The sequence below is a fragment of the Euleptes europaea genome, chromosome 15 (assembly GCF_029931775.1).
Source record: "Euleptes europaea isolate rEulEur1 chromosome 15, rEulEur1.hap1, whole genome shotgun sequence".
Classification (NCBI taxonomy): domain Eukaryota; kingdom Metazoa; phylum Chordata; class Lepidosauria; order Squamata; family Sphaerodactylidae; genus Euleptes; species Euleptes europaea.
The window spans coordinates 35507864-35531658 of NC_079326.1; the positions used below are offsets into that span (position 1 = coordinate 35507864).

The 23795-nt window shown below is 42.6% G+C and overlaps 1 protein-coding gene across 1 annotated transcript in view; it reads right to left on the reverse strand.

Annotated features, from left to right (window-relative positions):
* Positions 1-23795, reverse strand: part of LOC130487999 (sodium channel protein type 2 subunit alpha-like) — a 79519-nt gene that overhangs the window by 38862 nt on the left and 16862 nt on the right. Inside the window, exons 9-15 of the mRNA XM_056861578.1 lie at positions 21434-21575; positions 19124-19330; positions 18096-18365; positions 12605-12955; positions 9031-9163; positions 6251-6489; positions 145-318 (exon numbers count right to left, since the gene is read on the reverse strand). Of these exons, the coding sequence (XP_056717556.1) occupies positions 145-318; positions 6251-6489; positions 9031-9163; positions 12605-12955; positions 18096-18365; positions 19124-19330; positions 21434-21575 (1516 nt within the window). The remainder of the gene's footprint in view (positions 1-144; positions 319-6250; positions 6490-9030; positions 9164-12604; positions 12956-18095; positions 18366-19123; positions 19331-21433; positions 21576-23795) is intronic.

Here is a 23795-nt window from a genome sequence, read left to right on the forward strand (position 1 = left end):
TTAAATAATCTCTCAGTAAATACTTATTAAAAGTCTGCAGTGAAAATGTTTGCACTCATCTTTGTATATAGAAGTAGCTAAGTATTTTATACCTAATATCCACCCCCCCAAAAAAAAACCATTTTCCAAATTTCTTATATTTACCAATCTGAAGGATCTGAGGACTGACAATCCTTCCACGTTGGCAAGACCCAGCTCCATTAAACTAAGGCTGACGATAATGCCATCAAAAATATTCCAGCCTTCTTGGAAATAATAATAAGGATCCATAGCTATTATCTTGAGGACCATTTCGGCAGTGAAGATCCCCGTGAAGACCTACATGCACGGTATAATTAAATTAATTTTATTGAGGTTCGCTGAAACTGAAAAACTGCAACAAATTTTCAAGAATCCAATTGAAGATCTCCCATATCTCTCAAGATATGTCATTTTCTTAAAGGCAAAATGTAGTCAGGATACAGGCACAATATGTAGGCTTTTAAACTTGCAATCATAAGAGGCTAGTGCATTAAGAACATAAGAACATAAGAAAGGCCCTGCTGGATCAGACCAAGGGCCATCAAGTCCAGCAGTCTGTTCTCACAGTGGCCAACCAGGTGCTTCTAGGAAGCCACTAACAAGACGAGTGCAGCAGCACCATCCTGCCTGTGTTCCACCGCACCTAAAATAATAGGCATGCTCCTCTGATACTAGAGAGAATAGGTATGCAGCATGACTAATATCCATTCTAACTAACAGCCATGAATACCCCTCTCCTCCATGAATATGTCCACTCCCCTCTTAAAGCCCTCCAAGCTGGCAGCCATCACCACATCCTGGGGCAGGGAGTTCCACAATTTAATTATGTGTTGTGTGAAAAAATACTTCCTCTTATCTGTTTTGAATCTCTCACCTTCCAGCTTTAGCAGATGACCTCGTGTTCTAGTATTATGGGAGAGGGAGAAAAACCTCTCCCTGCCCACTCTCTCCAAACCATGCATAATTTTATAGACCTCTATCATGTCTCCCCTCAGCCGCCTTCTTTCCAAGTTAAACAGCCCTAAGTGTCCTAACCGCTCCCCATAGGACAGTTGCTCTAGTCCCCTAATCATTTTGGTTGCTCTTTGTTACCTTCTAACACCCTGTTGTTCTGCGGGACCTTCTAAAATTCAGTGGTGCTGAAAAAACTAAAAAACAGTGGGTGCTGTTTGAGGGGCAATGGAGAAAGGAAGGGCCGTAGCTCAGTAGTAGAGCGTCTGCTTGGCATGCAGGTTCAATCCTTGGCATCTCCAGTTAAAGGGACTAGGCAAGTAGAAGATGATGTGAAAGACCTCTCTGCCTGAGACCCTGGAGAGCCGCTGCCGGTCTGAGTAGACAGTACTGACTTTGATGGACCAAGGGTCTCATTCAGTAGAAGGCAGCTTTGTGTGTTCATGGCTTTACTTATGTTCTGGGAAGGGGCCATGGCTCAATGGTAGAGCATCTGCTTGGCATGCAGAAGGTCCCAGGTTCAATCCCCAGCATCTCCAGTTAAAGGGACTAGGCAAGTAGGAGGTGATGTGAAAGACCTCTGCCTGAGACCCTGGGGAGCCCCTGCCAGTCTGAGTAGACAATACTGACTTTGATGGACCAAGGGTCTGATTCAGTAGAGGGCAGCTTCATGTGTTCAAATTTATAATTATTTAAAAAAATGGGTATAGTTTTGTTTTTTTAAGGGGCTCATTATTTTAGCGTGGAAATTTTAAGAGAGGCCTTTTTACCACGGCTGCCAGTCCGTGGAATCAATACTATGACGCCATTCATTTTCAAGGTACACAATTCCTAATCCTTTAACAGCCCTGGCTTGGATAGCCCAGGTTAGCCTGATCTCATCATATCTCAGAAGCTAAGCAATGTCGACCCTGGCAAGAATTTGGTTGGGAGACCTCCAAGGAATACCAGGGAATACTAAGGAATACCAGGGTCTTGACACAGAAGCAGGCAATGGCAAACCACTTCTGAATGTCTCTTGCCTTGAAAACCCTACAGGGTTGCCATAAATCAGCTGTGACTTGATGGCAAAAAAAACCACACCCTCCTTTAACACTGTAAAATTTGTGAAACAAAAATGAGGTGCAGATATTTTCAGATAATGTAGTATACGGTTTTCACCTTTATGTAGATCACTTTAACAATTTCTCATGAACTTTAGTTTCTGCAGAGACGTTCTTTTATTTTTGACGCTGAAGTAATTTATCTTTTGGGGGTTAAAAATATACTTAATTTGATATGACTAATTTTAAATGATGTAGAAATGAATCACTGCTTTTCATCATAATTCCCCTTTGACTCAAAAAGAAAGCACTCTTATTGCCAGATCCTAATCGATTTTGAAGCAACAAAATATGTCAGAAAAATAGCATATTATCTTTCTTTGGCAGAAACCAACAAAATGAGGTTAACAGATTAAGAGGGTAAAAGACCTGAAGACTTAAATTAGTACCAGCAGGGAACACATTATGAACCTGCCCTCACTCCTAATTAAAGCTAATATAGTACGAAGACTGCTTCATACTTTATACTAAGTAAACAATAATATGTTCTCCAGCGCTCTGCAGGAAGCTAAAGCCAGTCTCTGCATGCATACCTGTTTTACAAACATATTTTAATAAAACTAGAAACAAAAATATTAGCTTTAATATAATCAATATAATGCATGCTAAGAGAACAATGGGCTGGATCCTACCACCCACACCATTTGCAGAGACAGATCTTCTCTGTTTTCCCCTTGGTCCCAGCGACTCCCCCCACCCCACAGCTGATGCTGAAGGTCCCGCAGAACAACAGGGTGTAAGCAAGGAGGGGGCATTGGACAAAAGCACCCCCTCCTTCCTGCACTACTACTAGCAAACTTACTGCACCAAACTTGTTCTGCTATTGCAACAGAGTGCAGGGCTCCCGATTCTCCATCCTTGCTAGAGCCCCTTGTGCTGCACAGTACTTTTCCTAGCAGTGTCTTCCAACAGGGGACTAGAGCAACTGCCCTATGAGGAGCGGTTAAAATGCTTAGGGCTGTTTAGTTTGGAAGGAAGGCGGTTAAGCGGAGACATGATAGAGGTCTGTAAAATTATGCATGGTATGGAGAAAGTGGACAGGGAGAAGCTGTTCTCCCTCTCTCATAATACTAGAATGCGGGGTTATCTGCTGATGCTGGAGGGTGAGAAATTCAAAACAGATAAAAATATTTCTTCACAAAACACATAGTAAAATTGTGGAACTCCCTGCCCCAGGAGGTGGTGATGACTGCCAACTTGGAAGGCTTTAAGAGGGAAATGGACATGTTCATGGAGGAGAGAGGTATTCATGGCTACTAGTAAAATGGATACTAGTCATGATGCATACCTATTCTCTCCAGGATCAGATGATCATGCCTATTATATTAGGTGCTTTGAAACACAGAAATGACAATGCTGCTGCAGGTGTCTTGTTTGTGGGCTTCCTAGAGACACCTGGTTGGCCACTGTGTGAACAGACTGCTGGACTTGATGGACCTTGGCGTGATCCAGCATGGCCTTTCTTATGTTCTAATGTTCTAACACTCAGCATCAGACTTTCAGAGATCACTAGAAGTTGAAGGAAGAGGAGGATAACTCCTTACTGTAGGATCCAACCCACTGTATAAAAAAAAATCCACTAGATTTTTACAGATCACAGTAGCAATGTGTATACTCCGCAATGCCCAGGGAAGCGTTGGTTGATACAAACAGTGCACATGTAGCCATCTCCTGAACATCAGCTCAGTACATGGAGATTCTGGCTATTGTAAATTGACCCTAGAAAAAGTGGGGAAAGAATGCTTGCAGGATTAAAAACAATTCTCATGTTTTGACGTTGTCTCCCTGAAAACACAAATGATTTGAATACTGTAGGTTATTATAAAAGTTGTAACCTCTCAGTGACATCTCCACACCTTGATACTACTTTGGTGATTTAAGAATACTTTGATAAAATATTTAGCATAATTTCATTATATCTGGAGCTAAAATAGTATCAGTCACTGGAATCTGAACAACTCTAATTGCCCTGGAATGTCTTTTTTCTAAATTAATTTTTTTCATATGGTTCTGGATTACTGTGGTCAGACCTGATTCAGATACAGATGTGCACTTAAGAAGCCCAAGGTGTTTAGTTAGCTTTCCTAGATCAGATCACTAATCTCCTGGCAAGATGTACACTCCAACAATGGGGGTTACTGCACTCAGGCTTCTCGGGCATTTTTTAAAGTTGGAAAACATTATACAATAAATCATTTCTCACGGTTCCCTACCGCACTCTTCTCCTCCAGCACAGTATTCATGGACGTCACTAAAACGAAGAATACCTATACATGGCTTTTAAAGGGTTTTTGGATGCAACAGCTAATAAATGGGAGGAAAATGTCTTCACAGCTAAAGGGGCCAAACCAAGTGCGAACAGTATTTTTTATAACATTTTCAAACTTTTAATACATCGCTGGGAATACTTGGTGTGGTAAGCCCCAATGTTTTTGGTTCATTTGAGGTATAGTACACAAAGTTAAGAGTGTAAATAATTATGTTTCATAAAAAGATTAAATGGAAGCCAGGAGTCTCTAGCAATATTTTAACACTGACTAACTTAAAATAATTTGATAATGTGCTGCATCGCTCCCCAGAGCCGGCGTAAGATGCCCTGTGCCGGCATCCATGCCATTTTGGATTCCTAAGCGGTTCCACCACCTCCCCTTCAGGATTGCATGGTCAGAGAGGTACTGAGACGTCAATGCTTTCTAGCATTAGAAATATTTCTGTACAAAATGCATTGGAACAAAGACAGAGCTAATAGATCAGCTTCTGTCTGTTTATAAAGGCTAATCTTTAGAGTAGTTCCGTGATCTCTATAAAGCAGATTATTTACTTTTAAGATTCTGTCATACTGTCAAATAATATTCTGTAATCTCATTTCAACTAAAAAAGTGAGACTACAGAAGCAAGGGAACCAATGTGAAAGAGAATGGTCTATGTAAAAAAATTTGTTATTGTTTTCAAGCATACAGCTTCTGGCAGTTTTGCTAAGGGGACCCACCAAAGAATGCTATCAATGAAGGACCAAATACTGAACTCAACCCCTTACTGAGGAAACCATTCCTGGCCTGGCTATGCTGCTGCCTTGTCCTTAGCACCCACTGTAATCCATTAGTAAGGGTTCCCATCACCTTGGATGGCTCCAAACCAACTATTTGAGAATCACTATATACTGTTCTTACAGCCCATTCCTGAGGTTGGGGACCGAAAGTGGTGTGGAGGCGCACCAGTGTTAAGTGCCCTCTTATCAAGGAATAAGGGGCACTTACTCTGATGTGAGGGGCATTCCCGTCAGCACCAGGGCACCGCGGAGCTGCACAGGGTTCCTCTGCCTCTCTGGGAACTAAATCTTGAAAGAGAACGGGGGCGCTGGCATGTTTGTGTGTGTGTGTGTGTGGGGGGGTTCCTGAGGCGTTCACTGGGGCGGACCTGGCTCCAGTCAGCCTCCTAACCCCTTCCAGCCTGGGAACGCCTCCCAGGACTCCGGCGGGCCTGCACCACCTTTTAAGAAGGCGCAGGATCGCTTTCCCCTATGAGGGAAAAAAGCCTTTTCTCTTATTTTTGTATCAGAAAAAAGGCTTTTTTCTCCTCCGCGGTAGCTGGGAAGCCTCTGAGGAGGCCTCTCAGCTGCTTTGTCCCGGCCACCATGGCTTGCCCCCCTCCCCCCTAGGAATATGCTGTCAAAGATACTAGCCACAACTACTGTTATTTATATTTTCAAGAGAGAAGGCCTTCTCTCTGATTATACACACACACAAAACATGCACACACAAATTTATTATACAAATTTATTCTTTTCAGCACCAGTTTCAAGCATTTGTTAATGTATCTCCAGTATGATTCTCAATAGTCCTCGAGTTCATAACGGGAAGTACTAGAGTGGTACCCTCTCTTCAGAATTAGGCTCGAAGTATGTCTTGTGTTAATGGTGTCCCAGTTATGCAACACTTGCAACAGGAAGCCCAGTGATTCCCCTTGCTCATTACTTTCATGTAGTAGAGAAAACTCTCTTGGTTACCCAGAACGTGGGTTGTGGAATGTTCTACAGCTGATATAGTATTGGCTTCTACTTTTTACGGTTTTAAATGTTAAAGTTCTGTGAAATATAGCACCATATGTTCAATTAAAAAAGATTATTCATATATTTAAAAAATAAGTAAATATGTTATTACTTTGGACATACGTACCAGGTTTCCGACCAAAAGCACATGGTTGAAATAGGGAGTCATCGGATAATGCTCCATGGCCATAAATAATGTATTTAAAACAATGCAGATAGTAATAGCAAGATCAACAAATGGATCCATCACTATTAAATTCATAACGTGTTTTACTTTTAACCAAGGAGGCCAGCAGTCCCAGATCAAGAAAACATTTGCAAATCTATACCAACATGGCGGACATTTCTGTCTGGATTCTTCAAGTTCTGGAAGAAAAGTAAGATTTTAGAGGCAATAACTTTGTAATTCTAGATCCTAAAAGTTCATTATCAGTATTGTACAACAGTTTTGAGAAATGTGTGTCATACAAAAGCCTAATTTAAAAAAAAATGTACACAAGCACAACGTTACACATGGGATAACCCTGGTTAACTCTAAATATGGCTTGTGTGTGAGTTTTAAGTGCCGTCAAGTTGCTTCTGACTCATGGCGATTCTATGAATCAAAGTCCTCCAAAATATCCTATCTTTGACTGCCTTGCTCAGATCTTGCAAATTGAGGGCTGTGGCTTCCTTTATTGAGTCCATCCATCTCTTGTTGGGTCTTCCTCTTTTCCTGCTGCCCTCAACTTTTCCTAGCATGATGGTCTTTTCCAGTTGCTCTTGTCAATATGGCTTACATTTCTGTAATATAGATTTTTACTGCAGTTCAGTCTGGTGAGATGAAGAGAAGGGAGGCAACACTCAATTCCATGGGATGCTCTAGATTTCTTAACACAGATCTGCTTGTTTTTAAATGGGCAACAATAGCGCCGTTTTTAGAATCCCAATGAATTTTCATAGGACATTTTTTTATCATACTGCATACTTTTAATGTGTTATCTTTAAAAGAGTACTATGATCTAATGTAAGGTTCAAAAGAGTAGTAAGAGGGGAAGTGAAAGACCTCTGCCTGAGACCCTAGAGAGCCACTGCCAGTCTGAGTAGATGATACTGACCTTGCTGGACCAATGAGGTAGCTTCATGTGTACATGTGTGTGACAGCACAGAATGTGAAGCGAGGAATCAAGCCACCAGATGCTGCCAGCCCCTAGCCCTGCATTAATGACCCTTCAACACGTCGACTGCACTTGTGGAGATGCAGAGAAGGCATGAGCCCCCTAGCCCCCCACCCACCTCTACATTTTTAAAAAAATCCTTCATTTCTTCAAAAACAAAGAAGAAAGAAAACAAAACAAAAACAAAGAAAAAAACTTTTAAAAAGATACATAAAGACAAAAATATAACAACAGTAGTGGCAGATCTACCACCCACCTCTGCATGGTCTCCAGTATCAGAGGAGAGCTAGCGTGGTATAATGGTTAAGAGCGGTGGACTCTAATCTGGAGAACCAGGTTTGATTCCCCACTCCTCCAAAAGAAGCCTGCTGGGTGACCTTGGGCTAGTCATAGTTCTCTCCAAACTCTCTCAGCCCCACCTACCTCAACAGGTGTCTGTTGTGGGGAGGGAAAGGGAAGGCGATTGTAAGCCATCTTTGAGACTCCTTAAAGGTAGAGAAAAACCAACTCTTCTTCTTTGTCTATTTTATTAGGTGCTGTGGAACACAGGCAAGATGGTACTGCTGCAGTCGTCTTGTTTGTGGGCTTCCTGGAAACACCTGGTTTTGGCCACTGTGTGAACAGGCTGCTTGACTTGATGGACCTTGGTCTGATCCAGCATGGCTTTTTTAATGTTCTTATGCCAGCTCATGAGCATGCCACCCACATGCAAAAGTAGTGTGCACACATGTGCTTTTTCAATGTAGTCAGTGGGGGGGGGGGAGCATACACATGGACACTGCCTTGGTGTCAGCACCAAGTGCACGGGCCAGTGATCATGCAAAGGCAGGGTAAGGGCCGTCATGCCCGCATTCCCTCTGTGTGTTTAGTCAACACATGGAGGGTTCATGTGTAAAGGGCTACTAGTGTTACTCAAGCATTGCTTGGTGTCAGCACAGAAGGGCTATTTCACACAGGATTTGAATTAAAAATTAAAAAACATTCCCCCCCCCCACATATTTAGTATATGTGCAGGGAGCAAAAGCCAATTAAAAAGAAGCATGGTTCTTCCTATACGAACGCTGCTAAAATGTTCAGATTTCATAACCTGTAAAGTTATGAAGAGACTTCATGGAGCTCCACTTAAAAACTGTTTAATTGCAAAAAGGTGAAGGAATTTTACACGATAACTAAGAACATAAGAAAAGCCATGCTGGACCAGACCAAGGTCCATCAAGTCCAGCAGGCTGTTCACACAGTGGCCAACCAGGTGCCTCTAGGAAGCCCACAAACAAGATGACTGCAACAGCATTATCCTGCCTGTGTTCCACAGCACTTGTATTTGAAGTTTTTATGAGAAGGGGGGAAAACCCACACAGAATAATGGGTTTGATCTTACTGGAGTGGATCTCCCCAACTTTTCAAGTTCCTCCGATTCACTTCCTTATTACAGATACCATATGGCTTTTGTCCATACAGGTCCCATGATCTCCAGCATAGCCCTTTTGATGGTCAAACGGTATTCCTTCCTTACTTTTTCACTAGTGGAAAAGCTGGCTGGATCCGACCCATCGTGTGTGAGTATAAAGAGTTCTGGAGGTGGTGGGTTCCCTGCCTTCCCTCCTGCTCCATCTCAAATCCCTTGTAGAGGAGGGGCCTCAGTCCAAGGAGTGCATCAGTACCGAGAATTCTTACATTTCAGCAAATAAAGCAAAAATGGCTTAGACTAGAACTTCACAAAACATGCGGTGAAACATGTCCTGTGTCATACCTTCCATTGTGTTTGTGAGTATGCTGGCGATACTCATGGCCCTTTGCCTTGCTGCAGATTCTTCCATTAGTTCCAGAGAAATTTGATAGGAGCTTAATCTCCTCTTCCTTATTTCTGTTTCGGTAGTGGTACCCTGCAAATACAATGGCGGTTAATAATTTCTAAAACTTACCATAAGTGTATCTTACTGCTAGTTTTTTTCATGGGTTGCTTAGTTTTTACTAAGCATTAGTTAATTTTGGAAAGCTCCCCCTGAAGTTTTTGTTTGTTTAAAAGGCTGTCTATGTCAGTTGGGGAGTTCAAAATACACCAATCCGAATCTTCTTTGGATGCACAACTAGTTGCAAGATTCTTCAGATTCCCACCAATGTACGTTGAACAAAAATAATAGCTAGCAGTACAGTGATCTCTAGTAAGAGAAGAATCCTCCAAACAGATATCATCATTTCACACACTGTGCAGAGGAAAGCCCGGGATTTTCACAGACAACGTATTCCACAGGGAGCTGCAGCTAATAAGAGCTTACTAGGATATCTGCATGCAATCATAGGGTTGGATCCCAATGATAATTTCAAGGGATTTGCACTAGCACCAAAATCTTGATTCCGAATCCAGATTTGGAAAATCCAGAACTTCCCAATATGTGAAACTCCATTAAAGTTAATAGGAATGACCACTTTATGCTTTTAAAAAAGCACACAAAGGGAAATCATTTTTACAAGCTTTTCCTCAAACCCTCTGACCCTTTCAGTGCCAATGCCACCGGGGCAGCCATTGGTCATGGCACAGTGGAGCAGAGGACAGCTGGTGCTGAGGAGTGGACAAATACCCTGGGCAGTGCTGGTAAGCAGAATGCAGCAGACAGACTGGGGTGGGAAATGCCCCAGCAGCATTGAGCACGGCACAGTTGAATGAGTGGGCACAGTCCTGGAGTAGTAGTTGGAAGAAGGGAAGGGGCAGCAGGAAGAAGCAGCAGACTGAAGACTGACATACTTTGTGCTGTGGACTGGAGTATGCATGGTGTAGTAGTTAAGAGGGGTGGACTCTAATGTGGAGAACGGGGTTTGATTCCCCACTCCTTCACATGAGCGGTGGACTCTAGTGAACCGGGCTGGTTCACTCACTCCTACACATGAAGCCTGCTGGCTAATCACAAGGGGCTAATCAGAGGTCTGTAGCACTGATCTCCTGTAAATTCTGCTCCTGGAGAAGAGAGACAAGCACAAGGGGCTATAGCAGGGAGAAATTAGTGAAAATCATTTTCCCTCCTTCATTAGCAGAAATTATTATTAGGATCCAATCCACATGTTTGTTGCAGTCGCATTTATATTTTGCATGCATTCTTTAAACATTTAAAGGGCCTTCCTAAGAATGTAATGTGATATGTGAATCTTAATAACCACAGGAATGCAAGAAAACAAAAAGGGATGGAGCCAGAGTGTTAAATAACAAAGTCAAGATGTAAAAATAGAACAGACAGATAAATAAAAACAAAGTAAGGGCAAGAAACAAAGAGCTAATGGAAGGAGAAGGGAAGTTTTCTTTCAAAAAAGGTCTTTGACATTCTGTTGTAGGTTTGCCACTGACTTTTGTCACTTTAGTTAAATTTATTGGGTGTTAATATAATTCAGAAATAAAACAAAATTGTCTGTTTTTTCACTTAAAACCACTTTAAGTACTGACATAGAAGTTGTTATAAAGCCATCTGGTTTTAGACTCTAGCATTAAATTGTTACATTGAGTATATTTTAGATTTTAATTATTTACTACATTGTATGTTGAATATTATGGATATTTAATGTTGGATGTGAGCGGCCCTTAACCCTACCTTGCTAGGGAAAGGACAGGATAGAAATATAATAAATACATAAAATAAACAAAAAGCTGATGTGGGGGCCAAACCAAGTAAGTTATAAATATATAAATAAAAGAAACTGAACTGCAGCACAATTCTAAACATGTTTATTCATAAGTGACACCACATTCAATTGGACTTACTCCCAGGTAACCAAGTAGCTGGGTTAATCTGGCAACTCTGTCCACAATATGAACAGGATGACCAAGGAGCCAGAATTGTGTTTTTCTACTCAGACTTGTTTTCTTCAAGTTTGAGGAGGGGGGGGAGAGAGAAAATCGTTTGGATGCACACAACGCAGTGGGTTGGATCCAGTCTAACATTTCTTTGGGCACATGAACTTCTGCCCATAAAGTGTGATTTTCCTGCCTCTTCCCTCCAGCAGCAGCCCAGAATGCCCCCTGAAATCCTGGAGAGGAACAGAGGGGGTAGACGGAAAAACTGTGCTCTGCGGGGAAAAGTCCTGGAACCTGTATAAAGAGTTCTGGAGGTGGCGGGTTCCCTGCCTTCCCTCCTGCTCCATCTCAAATCCCTTATACTTGCTGAGGAAGGGCCTCAGTCCAAGGAGTGTGTCAGTACCAAGAATTCTTACATCTCAGCAAATAAAGCAAAAATGCCTTAAGACTAGAACTTCACATAACATGCGGTGAAACATGTCCTGTGTCATACCTCCCATTGTGTTTGTGAGGATGCTGGCGATACTCATGGCCCTTTGCCTTGCTGCACTTTCAAGAATGGCTTGCTCACTTAAATCCTATACTTTTTGTATTCGCACACAGCCCATTCCTGAGCCTTCAGCGGCTGGGAATGGCGTGGCCGCAGTGCTGCTGTGGCGCCTCCAAAACTGTTCTCTGACTGCCAAAAGGCTTAAAAAACCTTTAAAAAAAATAGTTGTTGAAAATGGGGCATTTTGCCCCACTGAAAACAGAGAGGCTGCACCAGCAAAAAGCTGGTGCAGCAACGCTGTTGTTGTGGACGGCGTACCAAGGCGGAAGGTGTCAGGAAGCTGCCCGCTGGCCTGTTCTGGGAATGTGTGGAGCTTTGCTCTGGTGGAATGCCGGCAGGAGGCCAAGCCAGCATCCCTGGTCCGCACTGCCATGGCAGCGCAGGGAGGCCAGCATGAGCGGCCCAACGCCAGCGTCCCTGCCTCTCACGGCGGTGCAAGTGGCCTGGGCGCAGGCACTTGTGCTCCTCCTGAGCTCTTTTGGGCCAAGAGCTCAGGAATGGGCTGTGAGTCTATTGCTTGTTCTTTTGACATTACAGCATCTTTCTCTGCCAGAGACCCTGGAGAGGGGCTGTGGCTCAGTGGTAGAGCCTCTGCTTAGCATGCAGAAGGTCCCAGGTTCAGTCCCCGGCATCTCCAGTTAAAGGGACTAGGCAAGCAGGTGATGTGAAAGACCCCTGCCTGAGATCCTGGAGAGCTGCTGCCGGTCTGAGTAGACAGTACTGACTTTAATGGACCAAGGGTCTGATTCAGTAGAAGGCAGCTTCATGTGTTCATGTATTTCTTGTACTAAGTACCATTCAAATTGGCATATAAGCAGAACTGATATACAAGCATGTAAGCAGAGCTGTTTGGTAAACCTGAGATTTCCCTCCAGATATTATTAAAAAACTATAAAGACAGGGACAGTCACAAAGATCAGAAATTTCATTGTAAAAGTTACAACAATCACAGAAGCACATGTGATCTGTAAAAAAAAGAGGACCATTTATCACCTCAGGTAGAAACTGCCCAGGGGGTGAAGTGAGAGCAGGAGGTCCTCCTATTAAGGAAACCACCCCGTTGCAATCCACGGAGCTGTGCACCTTTCCGTTTGATGGAAGCGGTGGTATCATCCTCGATGACAAACTCGCCTGGCTGACATTACTGTTGCGGCGGTCACTGCTGTGTCTGTTCGGCACAAAGAGAGAGTCCCTTCTGCTTTCGTTGTCCTCGAGGGTGCTGTGCTCATCGTCAGCAAAGTCGTTTTCTGACCCTACATCCTTTGCTCTTCCTTTGAAGCTGAAGATACATGCTCTGCTGCTGCGCCTTGGGGAAAACAGGGATCCATGAAGACTCAGCAAAGACTGGGTAGGGGGAGGAAAACAAGAATAATTAGCATTCATTGAAAAAAGAGCCAATGACTAATGTCATGGATATGGCCAGAAATATAGGGGAAGAGATGCTGGCCTTGACCAAAAAGACATGAGAGGATGTTGCAGCACGCATAAATAGAATAAACCTGGCCTCTCAGGGAAGCCTGCCAAGAAGGGAGTCTAGAGACCCAGAATAGAATAGCCTTGAGGATCAGTAAGAAGACAGAGGGGCAACAATTACATGGCTTAATGTAGATTAGAAGCCATCTAACCCATTATCAATAGATGCAGTTTGTTGAGGCCCAGGTGCAGAAGCAACTGAGAATTTCAGGAATGTCCAGCTTCACAGAAGCGAAGCTATTGTTCAAGGATGGGGGTATTGGTTGAGGGCAGAAGGTATTCATAACTATGAGAAACTTGTAATCATTATTTTTAAATAGACTTTGTTAAGATAAAAAGTAAAGAGAATGAACTTTCTTTATATATTAAAAGTTATTTGAAGTAACAATAACTTTGGATTGTGTTTGAAGTTATAAGATAATGAATTAGCCAAGAATGTGACCCTTATCAAGTGGGAAAGTTGGCTATTGTTAGGCCATGCATTTAAAATCCTATAAATAGGGAAAGTTGTATTGATCGAGAGTGTCTTCTCAGAAGGGGCTCCTTGCCTGTGGCCTGCTTACTTTTGAGGTAAGAAACCTTTATGGACTCATGTAATGGCTCTTTTTGACTATGTATTAACAATGATGGATGGTATAACACTTGGTTGATTTAGTTTATATTAAGAATGTGATAGTTATGCTTTAATAAACAAGTTTAGAATGGAAGCAGAGACTCTCTAATAGTATTTACTTGTGTACTACACCCAGAAAAAACCTATAGGTGTATCTCTGGCTAGGAGGTACTGAGGTGTACCTCTGGCTGGGAGTTAAATGATCTGGTATAGGAAAGCTAACTAAATGCCTAAGGTTTCTTAAGTGCATGCTTATAGCTGAATCAGGCCTGTCCAGAGTCATCTAGAACACTAACTATTCTGTTGTTTCAAATGAAGGTGGTAGTGTCCAACCAAATCAAATTATTCATTTAACAGAGCCATCCTATCCCAAATTATACCCTTCTAAACCCACTTAGGACAGCACTGTAACATTGCAGATGTAGTATCTCTTGCTTGCCAGCGTTCTGCAGTACCTGGTGCAAACTTGATTCAATATCACAACTGTGTTTAAAAGTCTCAGCACACAATGTCAGTTCAGTTTATCAACCCGAACTCTGTCTGGAAGTTCATGAAACCACTTCGTAATCTTCATGGTATTCCAACAGTTTCCAATGGGGGACAAAACACCGAAGACTATAAATATTATTGTACTACAAACTTCATACTCCAGTTCTGAGAGAGAATCTCACAACTCAAGAGAACACATTCTTTTCTTACCCTTCACACAAAATAACCTCTGCTGGAAGTGAATCACGCTTTTGCAAAATATCCCTCATCCACCTATCTGTAAGTCATGATGACCACCCTACATTACCCTCACGGGGAACGTTTCCAACATAAGGGATGGTGGAGATGTTTCCTGAGGTGACAAGGAGGCAAAGAATCTAAGCTGTTGTTGCAGCTATTGTGCAAAAGCCCAAAGGCTAGATCCATTTAACTGAAGCTGTATTATTAATCATGTATTAATCAAACTGTCTCATCAATTAATGCTTTCAGTCTCAGGAGACCTAAAGATGGTGACGTTGCCATTGAGAAAAAGAGGAAAAATCCATTTGTGCTGGTTGCCCTTCTACTCTTGCACTACCAAGAAGCCCCTTAATGGAATCTTTTCCTCCCTCTCTACATATTTCATTAGTAGAACTCATGAATAAGTAAAGCTATCACCAGCGCTGGAGAAAACAACCTTTACATTAAGTTTTACTTACTTCTGCCTTTTAGACTGCTTTGCTTTCAGAGCAGGATACTTTAAACCTGCAATAATCTTTAGACTATTCTGACTGGATTTCCTGTTGGTTCAAAAGGATACTCTAAATTATATGGTTTAAAGATCAAGCTTCGCTATCTCACCATTTTATGTTAAAGACATATTGACATGTAAGTCAATAATCACAATTACAATAACATTCTAAAAACACTATTTATTAATTTATTTAGTGCGGTTATAAGATGCCTCTTCCATACACCCGCTCTAGGCTTGCAATAAAATCACAATTAAAACACTCAGTATAGTAACAATCAGTAAAAATTACGTGGTAGAATAAAACAACAAAAACTAACATCCCTAAATTTAAAAAAACAGAACTATCCCAGAACTATCTCCATGTAAAGGAGAAGCAGTTTGATTGCAGACCTTATTATAATTGATTTTGACAAATATTGCTGGTAAATACCTTGGACTGTGCCTACATTCATTGAATTTTCTCATAATACATTATATTTTGATTATAGGTTTTACATAACTAATAAGCTTTAGCAGTTTTGAAAAATTACTTCAATTGAATTTAGAACCATTAGCAAGGGGGTTTCCATTTTTATTGTGCTGTAGCAACAATACACATACTTCAGTCCATTTACAAGACATTTTGATGGTTTGGTAACACTAACTAAAGTGAAATTCTTCTAGAAATTACTTTTTATCCATCACCATGGTTTCAGAGTATACTTATTTCATTGGGATTAAATCCACAGAACACGGGGACTGATGCAAATCACTGCTGGCTTTTATATTTTCCAAAAGGAAGAGTCACCATTTTATGTTTCTGTGTCTAAATATCCTCCATACAACTTGTAACCTGTTTTGTACCCAAGTCCAAATAATTGAATTTTGTCTGCAGCAGCTCTGTACTCTATTGTAAGATTGCTATAAACCAGCATGGTGTAGTGGTTAAGGATCTGGGGAACCCAGGTTTGAATCCCCATTCTGCAATGGAAATTTGCTGGGTGACCTTGGGCCAGTCACACACTCTGAGCCTCAACCCTGGCAAGTATTTTGATGAGATACCTCTAAGGAATACCAGGGGCGGGATGTGGAGGCAGGCAATGGCAAACCACCTCTGAACGTCTCTTGCCTTGAAAACCTTTACGGCAAAAACGCACAGATATAAAATGCAGATTTGCTTGGGACTTTTCCTCATGCCTGATAAAACCTTTTACTATTTTGTAAAATTTTAGTTGGTCTTAAAAAATGGGAAGACCCCTAGATCTCCAGAACTACACACTTCCAATGGACGTAGCTTTTCTAATATTCTGCCCGTCTCTCAGATTTCTTCTCCTTCACGTCAAAGACATTCAATTACTAATGTCTCTGTTTTCATTAAGCATGTTTCTGCTTTAAGTCACCATGAAACATTATGCCATAACTGGAGGAGATGGTCTGTACAGGGCTCTAACAGCTGTACCCCTGAGCTCCTGCAAAGGCACCAGGGTCAAAGGCCATGTCGCAGCCCCTTGCAAAGCCTGAAGGACAGGAACCATGATGTGAGAACCATAAGCATGCAAAAGCTTGCCTTTCATGAACTGCAATCTCCTATACTCCATGGCAACTAATTAGGGCAAGTATTGTTTTTAAAACAGTTTTGTGATTTGCCACAAAATCCTCAAGAAGGAAAAAGTAAATACTTTTATCCCAAATGATCTGCTTGTTAACCTAACTAGTACACACCCATCAAGTTTTGGGGGGTGGGTGAGTGGTTGGGTTACCAACCTCAATGAGGAGCCCGGAGTTCTCTCAGAATTACAACTAAATTCTGGACAACAGAGATGAAGAAGAAGAGTTTGTTTTTATATGCCGACTTTCTCTACTACTTAAGGGAGACTCAAACCAGCTTACAATCACCTTCCCTTCCCCTCCCCACAACAGACACCTTGTGAGGTAGGTGGGGCTGAGAGAGCTCTAAAGGAGCTGTAACTTGCCCAAGGTCACCCAGCTGTCTTCGTGTGTAGGAGTGGGGTAACAAATCCAGTTCACCAGATTCGCCTCCACCCCTCATGGGAGGAGTGGGGAATGAAACCTGGTCCTCCAGACCAGAGTCCACCGCTCCAAACCACCGCTCTTAACCACTACACTACGCTGGCTCTCCCCTTGAGTTTCCCTTGAGAAACTCGCAACTTTGGAGGGTGGATTCTATGTCATCGCATCCCCACTGAGCAACTTCCCCACCCCAAACTCTGCCCTCCCCAGGCTCTGCCCCCAAATCTGTAGGAATTTCCTAGAATAGGTATCCCACATTCTCCCATCCAGTCCTGAGGTCACTGTATCAGAGCACACAAGAGAGAAGTCAAGGTAGCTTTGCCAAACTTCATTCTGTCCCCGCCCATGCCCTCAAACCAAATCCAGTCTCCAAACCATGAGAAGGAAAGGAATGTGTCTCTCCCCTCCTCCCATCTGCCTTCAAGGAAGGGAAACATCTCCCGCCCACACCCAACCGCAAGCCTGGAATTGCTCTGATGAGGAGAGGGATGACACTGCTCCTCCAATAGGGCCACTGCCAGCAGAGGGGCTTTGCCCCTCCACTACTTCATCGGCCCCAGATTCAATCATTCATTTCCCACCAATAGTAATGAATGGAAGCCATTCATATACAGGAGAAAATAAAAGGTATGCACTATGTTTTGTTTTTTGGCCATCTTCTGGGCATGGGGTAGGGATCACTGGGGGTGTGGGGGGTAGTTGCGAATTTCCTGCATTGTGCAGGGAGTTGGACTAGATGACCCTGGTGGTCCCTTCCAACTCTACGATTTTATGATTCAGGGACACCACTGGGGTTTGCGCTAAACCTCTGGTCTCCCTTCTCTCAGAGAATGGAGCAAAAAGTATGTTTTGTTCCCTCTCAAAAGTATCCATGATCGCACTTTATTTACCTTATTCCACACAATTCAATGGGCACAACTGCAAACTAAGATAATCTCTATTTGTATAGCCTGGCTGCATAAGAAATGAGACATTAATTTTCTAAAAGAATAAGATCACAGCCTAGAAGGATTCTAGTGGAAGATGGTTCCACAGATGTGCAATCAATAAAAACAGAAGCTTTGCCCCATTTCTTGCAACATAGATTCTCTAGCTATAGTAACCCACAGCGAAGAAGTCCACCACAACACTAGAATACTACAGCTGAAACTAGAATTGTACTGTACCTGGTGAGGTGAAGTCATCTTTTCATAGGAGAGGCGACTTCTTTGGATACTGTCTTCTGATTCGGATTTTGGAAATGTGTCGATGTCTTCTCTGTCTTCAGCTTCTGAGAGCTCTTTCTGGCGTCTTTTTGCCCTTCTGTTTCTTCTTTCTTTAGCACTTTTGGAGCTTAATTTAGATGCTTCCGAAGAACTTTCCAAGAGCTCCCCCAATCCACCCACGCCGCTGAAATCTCTTGAGGCCACTGATGCTGCAGCCACAGCTGCTGTTGTCTGTTGTATTACAGTGTCAGGGAATTAGCATTAGTTACTGTAGATTACCACATTAATAAACTTAGAGAAATTCATTGTTACCTCCAAAATTACAAAATCACAAAGAGGTACAAATGGCAATGATTAGTGCCACTCTCGTTTAGTGTAAAACAAACACACACACAGGTAAGTACAGTTCTTTGAAAACAGGTCCCCAAACCTCATAGTAAGGTTGTCAACAATGGAATTTTGTCTTTCCTTGGGACTTCCCTGTATATCCTATACTCTGACCTTCAGGATACTCCCTTTCTGTCATCTTGCAAAGCACTGGCCTTGCTATCCAAAAAGTTCCTATGATGCACCAACCAATAATAAAAGAAGAAGAAGAAAAAGAGTTGGTTTTTATATGCCGACTTTCTCTAGCACTTAAGACAGAATCAAACCGGCTTACAATCACCTTCCCTTCCCCACAACAGGCACCCTGTGAGGTAGGTGGGACTGAGAGAGTTCAGGAAGAACTGTGACTAACCCAAGGTCACCCCAGCTGGCTTCACGTGGAGGAGTGGGGAAACCAACTTGGTTCACCGGATTAGCATCCGCCGCTCATGAGGAGGAGTGGGGGAATCAAACCCAGTTCTCCAGATTAGAGTCCACCGCTCCAAACCACTGCTCTTAACCACTACAGACGTTCTAAGTTTTATACAGCTTCCCACAGCAAGTAGAATTCACGGCACTGTGTTTTAGCAAATTCACAACTACGCTTTCCAAAAGGAAGCTACCTGAGCTTCTTCTTGTTGTTTTTTCAGCTGCTCAAGCATCTGCTGAAACTCTGCTTCTTTCTGCTCCGCTTCTTCCATGGTGGCTTGATTCTGTTCTTCATAGGCCATGGCGACGACAGCCAGGATCAAGTTGATCAGATAGAAAGAGCCCAGGAAGATCACCAGAACAAAAAAGATCATGTATGTTTTGCCAGCTGCTCGCAGTGTCTTGGGGGTGGGGGGGAGAGAAACAAGTTTCATCCATTTGATATCCATTAGTTATTGAATAAAGATCTTTGCCTGTTCAAGATTTTTCAAGTGCAGCGACCCAGAAAATCTACATTAGTTGTTTAATTTTTTAGGTAGAAAACAGGGAAAACAAGTTTTAAAACAGCCTATAAATAAACTGTTTATAGCAACAGAAAATGTCAAGAAATATCTAACAGGTTCTGAATGAAAATGGTCTCCCTTGAAAAAGTCCAGAAAAAAAAAACAGCCAGATATACCAGGAAAACCTTTCTCTTTAACTACATTATGGCCTTTTATGCTAAACAGCATCTCGAACAGGGCAAAATGCACGGGGAGAGTGAGGATGCCTCTGACAGGCAGAAAAGGCCCTGAAGTAGCTGGCAGGTGTGACCGAAGGGAAACATCCCTGCATTAAAGGCCTATGGTCTTTTATGCATGGGCACTTTGACCTATTTTCTCCACTGGTCCAACTTGGTTTTCCATTGGGGTTATGCAAGAGTTTTCCCACCCTTAGAGATGACCTCGTAATGTCCAGGTCTTCCCAATCCTGTTAAAACCCGATTCTTCGATCCCCCCTGAGATCAGCCCAGGTCAAATCGTCTTCATCTCCATGTATGAGCCAAAGCGCGGGACAGGGGAGCTGGGTGTGTGTGTGTGAAATTTTTCTCACAGAAAGCACTACAGCCAATTACAAAGCGGGGCAGGGACTCAGATACTTCCTGGTTTTTGTCTCACAACCGGAGTTCTTTCTGAGCAGACATTTGTCTCACATAAAAATGGGTTTTAAAACGACGCTTGGGTTTCTCCCCACCCCACCCCATTCCTTTTAAAGAGCTCTGTTTTTTGAAATGGTTTTTAAAATGGCACTTGGGTGTCCACCGGGGGGAGAGGGGAACTGGACATTTTTCTCACAGCAAATACTTCAGCCTATTACAAAGCAGGCTTTTGAAAGGGCGGGGACTCAGACGCTTCCTGATTTTTTGCTGGTGATTTTGCTGGTGCACAGCATTTTTAATATTCGCAACAAAAAAGTGTGGGTCGAGTAAGCAATGAACCCCAGGTAAAACTCCCATGCATAAAAGACCAATATCTGTTTTCAAAAATCCATACTCATCCATGCATTTGCCCCAGACTAAGAGCTGGCACTCAGGACTAGAGACAAGTGTGGTAGAGTTGTTAAAGTGTCAGACGTAGGCCCAGGAGACCCAGGATCAAATCCCCAATCAGCCATGAAGTTCCACATGTGACCTTGAGCCAGGCGCTTACTCTCATCTTAACCTTTTCACAGGATTATAGTGAGGACAAAAGGTGTGTGGGGGAGAACCACATGAGCTCCAAGAGTGGGTTCAAATGTACTGAATAACACACTGGGCATCTTAATTTTTTTTCTGTCCCTTAATTGAACTATTCACAGCGTCTTTGAGTTAGCTGCTTCTGAACTTCCAGCAAAAACGATAAACACCTGTGCTGCAAAAAGTGGATAATAAACCAAAGTACAGCACGAGGCTCAAAAATATTAAAAATAGAAATAATGACAATACTTACTTCAGTGTGATGACAATCACTTCAATATATTGTGCATGTAAACTTCATAAATGTATTAAATGTTCTTAGCATGAAATTTCCAAGTAACAACAATTCAATGAATTTCATAAATACAATAAATATTCCTATATATAATTAATGGCAGTACAAATTACCAGCATCTGTCGTTAATTGTGTGCAAAAATGCTCTAATATATAACCACAGACTGTACCAAACAGCAGCTAGTATTAATGGTAGAATGCAGTTGTGAACATCCCTGTATAGATTGAAAGAACAGGCAAAATCACTAATAAGCTAGCCCCTTTGCTTTATATGCTTATACAATTGTGCATGTGGAGGGGTTTCAATTGGTATCATTTACTTTATGCTTTTTGAAAAGCCTTATTAGTGATTTTGCCTGTCTTTCAATCTTTACAGGGATGTTCACAACTGCATTCTACCATTAATACTAGCTGCTTCTCAACTTCAGCTGAGACAGAATGCGTACCTCTGTTTTACTATGACAGGACTAAGCTTGCCTCACCACAGAACCTTACCAGCTGATAGAGATTTTCCCAGTAGTCCTGAGTCATCAGCCGAAAGAGAGACAAGAAGGCCCAGCTGAAGGTATCAAAGCTCGTGTAGCCATAGTTGGGATTTCTACCAGCTTTTACACACATATATCCTTCTGGGCATTGGCTACGGAATAGAAGAGCATATTAAACATGATTTTACATTTCCTTAAATTGTATTTTGGGATGTTCTCAACGTATTGTTTTGGTTGGAGCTATTCCCGCCCACCCACCCTGCAATTATGTTTCAACTATTGTCTACAAAATGATAATGAAGATACTTTAATGTATTTATGATGGGAATAATACCCGTGTCAGAGGAAATGGACCGTTGAATATTAATGGAATCAGTGGTAGAAGCTAATTAAGGTTGCACGCACACAATGAAGACTAGCAGTCACTTCTCTTAGTAAAAATCACCTTTACTTACTAACTTCAGGGAAGGGTAACTTGGATATAAAATAACAAGTTCCTTACTACATTCTAAGTTTCCTATCACATCCCAGAAGCTAGGAGTTCTATAGCTTACATCTTCACATGGTAAAATCTAAAGTATAATGGCGATGGCTTCTTCTTGCTAAACAAAGAAGAAGCTCCTAGTATGCAAATACTTTTACAACTGTCCTGTTTAACCAATAGGTACTTGACACATACTGTAGGTTACATCACCTTTGATCTGGTCAGCTTGGTTACAAACAGTTTAACCCTTGAGTGACTGAAATACAATGAAACTCGCTATCCAAAACCCAACAATTTATTAAAGTATTTATAACTCGCCTTTCCTCCAGACAATAAAACCAACAACAAAATGGTGTATGCACCGAAACACCCCACTTAGGGTTGCCAAGTGCCCAGTGGTGGCGGGTAAAATCCCGCCAAACCACCAGGCTGCCCGCTGACCAGCTGAGGGCCGGCAGACGCTCTGGCAACCTCAGCTAAAACTCTATGGAAACCATAGAGTTTTGGCCGAGATCACTAGAGTGTCCACCGGTGGAGCAACGGGGCCTGGCAAGCCTAACCCCACTAGAGCCTGTAGCAGAAACATTGGCCTCCTGTTCATTCTTGTCAGCAGAGTGACCATTTTGTGTGCAGAAAATAAAAGGTAAAGGTAAAGGTCCCCTGTGCAAGCACCAGGTCATTCCTGACCCATGGGGTGATGTCACATCCCGACGTTTTCTAGGCAGACTTTGTTTGCGGGGTGGTTTGCCAGTGCCTTCCCCAGTCATCTTCCCTTTACCCCCAGCAAGCTAGGTACTCATTTGACCGACCTCAGAAGGATGGAAGGCTGAGTCAACCTTGAGCCGGCTACCTGAAACCAACTTCCGTTGGGATCGAACTCAGGTCGTGAGCAGAGCTTTTGACTGCAGTACTGCAGCTTAACACTCTGCGCCACGGGGCTCCTAAATAACCTAAATATGGGGCTCCATATTGGCAGAAAATAACAGGGCTGATTAAAGAAAACAAAGTGGTTTATTTAGAAACTAACTTAGCTGCATAGAAAGGAAGAGATTAGTAAGCGACCTATCTACACAACTGGCGGGAAGAGAGGAGAGCAAAGAACTGAGAAGAAGCATGAAGGAAGCTTGAGAATTGAATTCTGGGGACAAACAAGGAAATGACATTTAGCAGAAGGAAGAAATGACCCACATCCCCATCTGACTTGCTGTACTGTATGTTGCCCCCATAACAGCTTCTCTTGTACACAAGATGCTGCATATGCCAACGCTTCTCCAGGAGCCTATTCCACAAGAAGCTTGTGATTGCGCAGCAGCTGGGGGAACAACCGGAAGAGATTGCTGGGAGAATCAAAATTGGTACACAGGTTCATTTTGCAGCTACAACTACGTTTTGTTAAAGCCGCTTCTCAGCCAGAAGTTGCTTTGAATGTTCTTGGAGGTAGATGACAAGTGACCAAAAATGTCTGAGTTTTTTTATACCTGTCTTGTAAGAAAAACCTGTATTTCTATTTGCAGGTAAAGGTAGTCCCTGTGCAAGCACTGGGTCATTACTGACCCATGGGGTAACGTCACATCCCAACGTTTACTAGGCAGACTTTGTTTACGGGGTGATTTGACATTGCCTTTCCCAGTCATCTTCTCTTTACCCCCAGCAAGCTGGGTACTCATTTTACCGACCTCAGAAGGATGGAAGGCTGAGTCAACCTTGAGCCGGCTACCTGAAACCAACTTCCATCAGGACTGAATTCAGGTTGTGAGCAGAGCTTTTGACTGCAGTACTGCAGCTTACTACTCTGCACCACAGGGCTCTATTTGCAGAGAACAGTCTACATGTAAGAGTGGATCCAAACCAACATTTCCAACGGTGAAAAAGAGAGACAGGAGTCTAA